The following is a 10,958-nucleotide window of genomic DNA, read 5'->3' as shown; positions in this document are numbered from 1 at the left end:
ATACTCAGGTGCTAGGAATGGATAGAATAATCAAGTGTTAGGAGTGGCTAGAATACTGTGCCAAAAGTGGCTATAATAATTGGAAACCAAGAGTGATTTAGGATACTCAGACTATACGCATTGTATGAGGGAACTAGGAGTAGGTGAAACTCAACTAGGCAGTGTATCAGTGAGATACCAGGAGTGGTTAATAATACTACACAGTCAGGCGTGAGTTAAACTCAATTAGACGAGAGTCTAGAGATACCAGGAGTGGTGAATAATAATGCACAACCAAGAGTAGGTTAAACTCAACTAGATGGGAGTCCAGGGATACTAAGAGCGGTGAATAATACTGCACAACCAAGAGTGGGTTAACTCAACTAGACGACAATTTAGGAATACAATCAGGAGTAGGTTAGACTCATATGTAATTTTTGAAAAAGATAAATGGAACCTCTCAAGAGTTCTTAGGAGATATTGAACATATCTCAATTGGAGCGAACCAATTTAAAAATCTTACGTCTATTGCTTTATTCTATTAAATTTTCTTTTTGCTTTCATTAGAGAAAGGCAACTTCTGAATAATTTATTTAAATTATCTAGTTTTATGTATTCACTAGATGTTAATTATGTAAACTAAAACATATGTGTCAACACATATTTATTCAACCCTAAGATACTTAAAGTATTTTTATTTTTAAACTGACACTTCTTTCTATCACTAAAGTTTAAAGTTATACACAATGCTTTTTGTGAAATCTTTTTAAACATTTCTTATGAAATTTAGCGTCTAAAAAATGTCTTTAACTACTCATTCACATTTATTTATCAGATGTCATATTGCGAAAAGAATTTGAAAGCACTATTTAAACTCCCCCTTTCTAATGTTTTCCTGTTACTTCACATATCTCTATAGTTCATGGTCAAACCCTGAACATAGATGGTTGATATGCTCTTATATGTCTTTTGTCATTGACGGTGCATACTCGACCATGCCATTTCGTCACATGGTTTAAACCATAAGGTTTGAGAACATCTTAAATGTGTGCTGAGATGTATAAGACAGTACAAAAGTAAAAGTATTTAAATATATTTTACCATCAATATTTTACAACATAATAATTAAAATCATTTAATTATTCACTAGTGCAAAAACGTTGTTTAACGTCACCCCTTAGACGTCAGTTTCGTGCAAAATCCGACATTTATTACTGCACAGTGGCATTATCGTAAATAAATTGGAAAACTAGACGTCAGTTTCGATGTCAAGCAACGTCTATGACATCATAGACGTTGCACCTGCCACAAACTGACGTCCAATTGCCTGAGGTATGTCATAAGGCAGTCCATTAACGTCGGTGTTTCAGGGGACCGACATCTACTAGGTTGCAATTAATGCTGCCCATCAAATTCCCAGGAGCCTAGACGTCGGCTAGCAAGGGCACCGACGTCTACGTCACTGACAGGAAATCAAACGTCAACCGGTTCAACTTTAGACGTCGAATAGACGTCGGATCCCGTGAAAAAGCAACGTCGATTGGGCTACAACTAATGTTGTTCACCTAATGCCCCAGGCAATTAGACGTCACGTAGTCAAACGCCGACGTCTAAGGCCTGTCTGGAAGGCGGAAAGACAAAAATTCTTCAATGTAGACGTTAGTTTTGAGGGTCATCGACGTCTACGTTCCTGTATTTTCACCAAATTCGAGGGTTTTAGACGTCGGCTGTGAGGGGCACCGACGTGAACTACCCTGACAGGAAACCAAAACGTCAATCTTTTTAGCTTCCTAGACGTCGGTTTCTGGAGCAACCGACGCCCCATTTCATTTTAAATAGACTGCAGACTCTTCTCGCCATTCAGTTTCTGATCGCGTCTTCATCTCTTCTCCTTTTTCTCTGTTTCTCCTCTTCTTTTACTCGCTTGCGCACCTCTACTTTTTATCTCTTGCGACATTGCATTGTCGTTCCTCATAATGTCATTGTCTTCGTCCTCTCATTTTTGTCTCTTGCATCCCAGGTGCGTGGTTTTTTTTTATGCTTACCTTTTAAACTTTCTTTAGTTTTTTATCGATTATCTTGTCGTTCAACTAATTAAAATTTGCTTTCTTTGTGTTGTGTTTTAATGCAGTTTTGATCCTCTCTTTGGGTAACATAGTGCAACATTCTCCCTTTGCTGGTTTTCTCACAAGAAGAGTGGCGATCTTTTGAGTTTTCTTGTTCTTCCGACCCAAAATGGAACTTGGGTCCTTGTCTACTTCTCGACACCGTAATTTTTTTCTGTTGCGTGGTTTTGGGTTGAAAGCACTAGAAGATTCAAAAGACGCAAGCTTTTTTTGTGGGGAAACTAGCGAGAGGAGAGTGTTACACAATGCTACCGAAAGCCTGGATCAAAACTGCACTAAAACACAAAATTGTTGTTAGACGTCGATTAAAGCCATGTCCGACGTCTATAACAACATAGACGTCGGTTAGTGTCATTTTAAACCTCTTTATATATATATTCATGTTGACGTCGGTTTAATCATAGGTGGACGTCTATATAGAGTAATTAGACGTCGGTGTGAGTATAAGCAGACGTCTATATAGACGTCGGTGGATATCGTTAACCGACGTTTATATGGACGTCGGTTCTAAGAAATTGCGACGTCCCATAGACGTCACCCGTATAGACGTCGGATGTGAAAGTGACGTTAAAAGCCCAAATTAACTGACGTTAAACAACGTTTTTGCATTAGTGATTATAACTTTTATTTATCTATTAAAGACACAAGCTATACACATAATAAATAAAACTCTATCGGTTTAAAATAAGAATACACAATAAATTATTAAAAATATATTTAAATAACTCAGATATTTTTTTATAAAAACAATCAAAATTTTATTACTATTTTTTAAAATTAAATATGTATATTAAATTATAATTTTTAGGCGCGGGTAGAAGTACTAGGAATTTTATTAAATAAACATCATGAACCTTGATTTGTGAATTGTGAAATTTGATTAGAAACTCATTTTCAAACCCCACCAATCACAATGATTATTCATTTTAAATATAGTATTGCCAGCATGACAATTAATCATATTTATATGTGTACACTTATAGTATAAATAAGATTTTTCTACATTTTCAGTTAGTTCGTAATAGAAAGAATCAAAATTAATTATTTCAAAAATTTTAACAATTAAAACTGAACTTTTTAAAATTTAAGGCGACTTAACTTGAAGAACTAAAACAATAATTTATTCTAAATTAATATTGTTATTAAATATATTATACTTAATTAGAAGATATAAATTAAATATAACTTAAAACTCTGATTTTCCTTCTCCCACTTGGGTTAGACTTTAAAAAATTTAACATATACTATTCAAATATTAAATAAATTGATACCAAACTATTATCTGTTTATATATTTCTTAACCTTTTCTTTCTTTTAACTTGCTATCTTTTAGTTTTATTGTATTATATATATACTTTTAATTTATAACTATCATATACTTATATAAATTGTACCGAAGCATATAAGTACATATAATAAATTGCAAAAGGAGCTTCCGAAACTATAGACTGTTATAATTTTTGAGATCTGAAACAAACTCTCCTATTTCACTGTGTTGACTTTTGAAAATTTCAAAATCTGAGGAACAAGAAAGATGCAACATACAAACCCACAAAAATTCAGATATTATTGCATAACTAAAGAAGAAACCACAGGGAGATGATCCAATGGAAACAAGATCTGCAAAACGCAAGAAAATGGCTCAGATTGTATTGAACGATGCCAAAGTAACCACCGATCGGATCAGTGATCTCCCTGATGCAGTTCTTCATCAAATCCTTTTCCTTCTTCCCATAAAATGTGTTGCACAAATGAGCATTCTTTCCAAAAGGTGGAGACATTTATGGTGTACTTTTCCTGACCTTGATTTCAGAACCCTTGACCCATTTCAAATCTCTTCCAAATATCTTAAATTTTTGGAGTTTGAAAATCCAAGGCAACCTTTGGGTTCCTCGCGAATGGATTTCATCACACAAGTTTTCTCCGTTCGTGACAAACACTCCGACATTAGGGTTCTTTGTTTTCGTGCACGTTTGAGTTTTTCAAGGTTTAATGGTTTGATTCGTAGGGCTATTAGGCATAACGTTAGAGAGCTTGATATCGAAGCGTCAACAGTGTGTACAGACGATTACTTCAACTTTCCTAGATGTGTTATTGGGAGTGAATCTCTAAGGGTTTTGAAACTAAGATCAGGTTTTCGTCTGCCTCCATCATCAGTTATGAGGCATGGCTTTCAATCTCTTAAAACCTTGTCTCTTTCCTTTGTTATTTTGAACAACCAACCTTCTCTCACTGATTTGTTCTCTGAATCATCCTTTCCTCTTCTTCAAACTCTCCACCTTGATGCATTTTCCGGGTTGAAATATCTTCGTGTTGGATGTAGGGCTCTTGTAGATTTGAACTTAGAGAAGTGTTATGAGCTAGAGGGTTTGGATATCTCATGTGCAAAACTTGAGAGAATGAGATTGGTGAACTGTTTTGTACCGTATAGTGAGGAGAAGAGTTGGGTAAAGATCAATGCACCAATGCTTGAACATTTGTGTTGGCAGCATAATGCAGTCACTGACATGGCTATGTTTGAGCCTTGGAATTTGTTGCATGAGGTCACTGTTGGTTTCTTTATATTGACAAGAGATAATAGTCAGAATAAGCTTCAAAGTGCTGTTGAATTATTATCTGGACTGTCTCGTGTGCATTCCTTGTCTCTTGAAAGGCAAACTATTGAGGTAAACTTCATTTTCTTTTTAGTATATATGAAACTTTTTAAGATTCTGCTGTCTTCTGCAAGAGTTATGCTCAATTTTGTATTTATGCTAATTTATGTTAAATATATTCTTTTGCACAGTTGAAAGTCACTAGTTTATATATATGCTATTGTGAGAAAAAAGAAAAAAGAGTGTACAAAACATAGGTAAAATGTTATCTTCTAATAGATTTGGAGTTTTATGCAGATAAAAACATATACATAGCTTGAAAATATACTTTCAAAAGATAAAAAAAAAAGCTTTTTTTTTTTAAAAAAAAAATAGTTTACAGAGAAATTTATTTTATTTTTCTTAAAACATTTATGGAGAAGTTGACTCATATTCATATTAAAAACTACTGAAAAAAAATAATGAATTTTAAATCTTAAGCACATTTCAAAATCCGAGGAATTACATTGATTTACTTGAATTGTTTAGCTTGTTTCTTGAATGTCAAAGAAGTTGCATCATTATCTATTTGATTACAGTTATATTTTTGTGAAAAAGACTATAGTTAAGATACATATATAAAAAGAAGAGAAATAATTTGATTTTATTTAAACTTTTGAATTTTGATGAATATACATTACTAGTAATTCTGCCTGTTGGGTTGGATCAAATTTAGTTTAATTTTCAATCCAACCTAATAATAATGCTTATTCAGTAGAAATGTGCTAGATTTTTTTTTTTTTATTAAAATAGTTCATCACAACTCAATTATAATTGGATTGAATTAATTTGAATCACTGAATTTGAATTGAATAGTTAAAAAGATATTGTCACATTTTTAACTCTTAGAATTAATAACTTTATTAAGTAAAACCACTATTTGAAATGTATACATAGATAATAATCCTTAAAATAGTGAGATATGAAAATAATAATTATAATCATATTTCATAACTATGAAATGTGATTCAAGAAGATGTAAGATGTGGGCTATACTTTTATAATAACACATGGTATGAAATACTTATAATATTCATGGAATACAAGATTCATATTATAATCAAGTATAAAATTGTGCTTTTTTAATAGGAAAACTTTTAGATAAATAGTATTATTGTTATAACTTATATGTAATAACATAGATTTGTAACCTTCACTTTCTTTCTTTGGCTGCTTGCAGATTCTGTCAAATAATCACCTCCTTTTTCAGCCATTTTATGATCTTAAACATTTAGAACTGCAAACTGGTTTCAACAAAAGTAATGTTCAGGGATTGACATGTCTATTCAGGAGCTCTCCCACTCTAAACACTTTGATTCTCAAGATCATCCATGAATATAGGATTGAAAGAAAAGTAAGCTACACTAACATTTACTGTTATTGCAAGCTTGATTATGCACTACTACACTTCATCAGAGTTTGTTTTAAGTTAAAAATTGTATCTCTCTGATAAAATTGCATCAGAGTTTGATTATCATTTTCATCCGATTCAGGAAAGTTTGATTATCGTTTTCATCCCATTCAGGAATGGAATAGAGACTTGTGGGACATGAATATCAGTGAGGGAGAGCAGTATTGGGAGTCTGAGATCAGAACTCTGGAGTCTTTTCTACAACACTTGAAAGTGGTAAAAATTCATGGATTTCTTGATTATGAGAATGAAGTTGCACTTGCAAAGTTTCTCCTTAAGCATGGAAAGTCCTTGGAAGAAATGGTGTTACACACAGGACATTGCAATGCAAGAGACACTCTTAGGCGACAAAAGATAAGGTCACAAATGGTGGGATTTTCTTGGGCTTCTTCTAATGCAAAAGTGGCATTTCAGTAGGTCACCTACCATGTTCTCAAGAAAAATATTTACCTTTAGTTCTTCAAAAAAACAGAACAAAAGAACAACTTTATTTTTCAATAATAAAATATTTACTGGGATCTGTTGTTTATTCATCTTGTATATTCAAATGAAATTTGTGTCATTTATTATTTATTTAAACAATATAGGTTAAGTTGCTTGATATATATATATAAGTTCTTTCTTTTTGTGATAAAATGTACTACGTATATTTTGCATTAAGCTATTTCTCTTCAAAAGGATAAAACTGCACAACATTAAAATAGTTATTGTGAATAGATAGATTTCAACTCTAACAAATTTACATTTTCTGCTTCGCTAAGACTATGACTAGAGTTTTATTTTTTGTTTTTATCTCTTTCATTGATCGCTGTCTATTTATGTAATAAATGGTTACAAATTTCAAATAATTATTTGGAGTGGAGATACATGAATTCCTTTAACTATGATGCCTATGTATGAGAAACTAATGACTAAACTAAGATCTAATATTATTCAATTGGAATATATTGACTTGCCAATATAATATCATTTAGTTCTTTCTAACAATAGTTTGATAATACTTTTAATATAAAATCTTTGTTCACAAAATACCAGTCAGTCCTACAATGGATGCCAATCATTCTTGCAGAGTCGAGAATGTATCTTAGAAGACTTTCAAAGACTCTTCAAATGCTTTCAACCGAGTACTTGTCCTCCTCTTGAGTGTTTGTTCTTCTTAAGACAAAAGGGGATTGTGTTTGCAAAAGACATTCTAACGATGAAGTAGCCTCTCACCTCAACAAACAATAAACGTGTAATTAATGAAACATAATTAGTATACATTGTGAAATGTGCATTATACTTATTAATTATGAACTTTTACCTGGATAAGTCTGAACCTGGCCCAAATACTCATTTGCTTTTGAATTATTATAGTTAATGATGAGCCATGGTGATTAAGTGATTTGTATGATGTTTTATTGACTGAATAAGGATGGATTGAGTATATGTTGACTTAATATTTTGACATATATTTGTCAAAGGATGAGTCTTATAATGTCATGTCGAAAGATACTTGATCATATACAATACATTAATATTAATAAAGTTAAGATATTTTTTAGTACACTTTAATAATATGGTTGGTTATTGTATCTTGGGAGAAAAATATATAGTATTTTATTTTTTGTTGTGCAATGAGAACATTTTTTTTCTCTAAAACCAACATTCTCCATACCTCAACCCAAACTCTTTGTAATCCATTTTTTGTCCATTTTCAGTTTTATATTATATTCTTATTTTTGTTATAAAAATTGTTTGGCTTTATCAATATTTATATCTATATTATTATTTTTATTTTTATTATTATGATTACTTATTTTTATTATCATAATTATTATTATTATTTATATTTGATTAATTTTTTTTCAAACAATAATGGCTTAACGATTAAAAAAAAATTATAATTTTTTTACATTGTAAATTACATTGCAAATTGATTTGAGAAGTTGTTTCCATTTATGTTAATTAAGATTTTGAGTGTTTCAATATAAGAAAATTTCTTGAAATCGTTTGCTTTTCCAATTAAAATGCACTATCAAGCCGAAAGAACTTAGCTGGCAACCATATAATATATAAAGAGTACAGCAATTGGATGTCAAACCAAATCATTCCCTTTTTGTTTCCCCTTAAAGAGAAAGAAAAGAAAATAGAGAAAGAAAAAGATGTGAGAAATAAAGGATAGGTTCGTTGATTAAATGTTAGAAATTAACTTTTTTATTTCCGCTAATTAATCACTATTAATAATAATTTGTAATTATTTATTATTATAATGAAAGGAGAAAAAAAAACACTCCTAATAATATATAGACATTTATGATTGATTATAGATGTTATATTAATCTAAAAAAAATGGTTAAATCTCATCTCAGCACCATGATTATACAAAAGCTAGACTCCATTGCAAACAAACCCTAAGTAAACCTATATTCTTATATGCACTGAACTTTGCCATTCGACCGTGATAGTACGTTACAAGCACTAAGTATAAGCACTAGTGGCAGGTTTGTCAAAGTATAATCTGCCTTTTCAATAATAAAACATTAAGAGAAACTATGGACTCTTATAATATTGTTGAAATATTTTATAGTGGAAAATCCTAACAAATCCTTTTTAATTTTTTTCTTTGCAATTGTATATGAAATGTCAAAATGCATAATAATTTTGAAAGGTGAATAATGAGTAGGAATGACAACGGATTGTGTCGGATACAGATAATATCTATCCGCAACCCAATTTACAAATAAAAATCTGATCCATAATCCGTCCACTATCCATGCGGGTAGCCATTTAGAAAGTATATATGGATATTTTAAAACCTGCTGGTGTTAACATGTAGATATCAGTAAAAAATAATGAAATATATTTTATACATTTTTAAAATAAAATTACAAAATATACATATATATATATATATATATATATTATAATATAATATAAATTAAATATAAATTAAAATTTTATTTTAATTAAATTTAACCTAATAAAATATAATTTAATTAAAAAATATATAAATTAATTTTTTATTTTATTTTTTACGGATAATGGATATCCATGAGTCAAATAGTATACTACTCGTATCCGATTCCGTTTAGTAGTAGATATTAAAATATCCGCTATCCATTACCACATAGTAAATATCCATAGATAATAACTACTTGCTGGAGATTTTACCCACAAATACTCATGTTCTTAGATTTCTTTTGTCTTCCCTAATACTGAGTAGTTGGTTTTAAAAAATAATGGTTTGGATGCAGAGCATGGAAATAGAATTTGGTGCATGCATGATGGCAGATATTGGGAAAAAAGGTGCAGACAATGGAAGAAAGAATTGACCCTACATGGCAAAACCAAATTGTTGTCCTACTTCATCCATCTACATCTACTGTTACTGTGCCATTAATCAATTCCCCGATATTTGGAAGTGAATATTCAACTACTCTTCCAGTTCTTTTCTGCCTTTCTACTTGCATCTCATCATTTTGTTTTAAGACAAGCACACAAAATATGAAATGACCAGAGCCACATATAATAGCTTTGACACCAAAGAATGATCATATGAAGAGATCACTAATAGTTTTAAACTCTTTTAAGCATCTGTTCATGTTATAGTGTTACATTCTACAAATTGATAAAGTTGATAGTCATTTTATTAATAAAAAGATTAGATTGAATAAAATACAGATAAAAAATAATTAAGTGAATTTCTTTATATGAAATAACTATTTCCTTATATGAAGAAATTTGGAAAAAGTGATTGAATTCACCAAGTTCCATTACAAGGAAAAGAAAAATTCAAATTAACTTCTTAATTAAATTTCTAAAAACAAAGTGAGTTAACTTTGTTATAAGGTTATTCAAATTAATTTATAACCAAATTATAAATAAAATCAAAATATTAAATTATTTTTTATAAATCAACTCATACTTAAACAAATTTTAGTTTATGAAAATGTTGGCTTTAATTTATTAAATAATTAACTTATATTTTTCTAAAATAATTTAAAAAAAAATTGTCGAAACATAATTTAAACCAGAACTTCTTGTACATAACTCGTAAGAAGAATGATGGCATATGGATGGATTAATAGAATTGTTATATTGTTATGAACATTTGAAAATTTCTAAAATAAAGACCATTTACTATAATCATATTTTGTTCTTCATTAATGTCAGACTTGCTTTCAGCATAATGATACTAATATTTTGGAGTAAGCTCGATGATCAAATAAAGTTTATATCTCTTAATATAAAGTTTCATTTATGAATTGATAATCAAATCCCTTTTATTACATGAATAAATGATTATTTTAATACAATAAATATTATTTGAGTAATATTATATTTTTTAAAATAATAAAAAAATTATAATCTTATTATTTTAATTTTATTAAACAAGTGCTTAATATTTAAAATAATAATTATATTAATATAATAAAGAAAAAATAACATTAATATAACATTTAAGAAACTCATGTACTCTTTATTATTTATTTATAAATATAAAATGTTTAATAAATAAATAAATATATATACACACACATACATTAATTTATTTATTTGTAATAATCACATGTAATAATTATTAAAATTTAATTATTTTAACTATTAATAAAATCCAAACAAAAATAATATTTATGGTAATTTTGTAATAACAACACGATTTTCTTATTATTAGTGGGTAAGAATGTATTATTATTATTTGTTTAAATGGATAGTGCATAAAAATTATTGTTAGTAATAATATTAATTAATAATTATGAGGAATATTTGCAGTGATAATATTTATTATTTGATATGACAGGTTGATACGAAATACCAGGAGAGTCC

At 29.5% G+C, this 10,958-nt stretch overlaps 1 protein-coding gene across 1 annotated transcript; it reads left to right on the top strand.

Annotated features, from left to right (window-relative positions):
* Window positions 1-3,712: 3,712 nt before the first annotated feature.
* On the top strand, window positions 3,713-6,566 carry LOC106780030 (putative F-box/FBD/LRR-repeat protein At4g03220). Its single transcript, XM_014668266.1, has 3 exons — window positions 3,713-4,771; window positions 5,919-6,092; window positions 6,264-6,566. The coding sequence occupies exons 1-3, from the start codon at window positions 3,713-3,715 to the stop codon at window positions 6,564-6,566; spliced, it is 1,536 nt and encodes a 511-aa protein (XP_014523752.1).
* The last annotated feature ends 4,392 nt before the right edge of the window (window positions 6,567-10,958 follow it).

Source organism: Vigna radiata, unplaced genomic scaffold (genome assembly GCF_000741045.1).
Source record: "Vigna radiata var. radiata cultivar VC1973A unplaced genomic scaffold, Vradiata_ver6 scaffold_385, whole genome shotgun sequence".
Taxonomy (NCBI): domain Eukaryota; kingdom Viridiplantae; phylum Streptophyta; class Magnoliopsida; order Fabales; family Fabaceae; genus Vigna; species Vigna radiata.
Note: the sequence above shows the minus strand (reverse complement) of the source record. Positions and strands in the feature narration are given on the sequence as shown.

Bases quoted from the DNA above. Each gene is read 5' to 3' on its own strand.
- LOC106780030 (XM_014668266.1), top strand. From the start codon at position 3,713: ATGGAAACAAGATCTGCAAAACGCAAGAAAATGGCTCAGATTGTATTG. The intron at 4,772-5,918 runs GTAAACTTCATT...GGCTGCTTGCAG, and splicing joins TTGAAAGGCAAACTATTGAG to ATTCTGTCAAATAATCACCT. The intron at 6,093-6,263 runs GTAAGCTACACT...CATCCCATTCAG, and splicing joins AATATAGGATTGAAAGAAAA to GAATGGAATAGAGACTTGTG.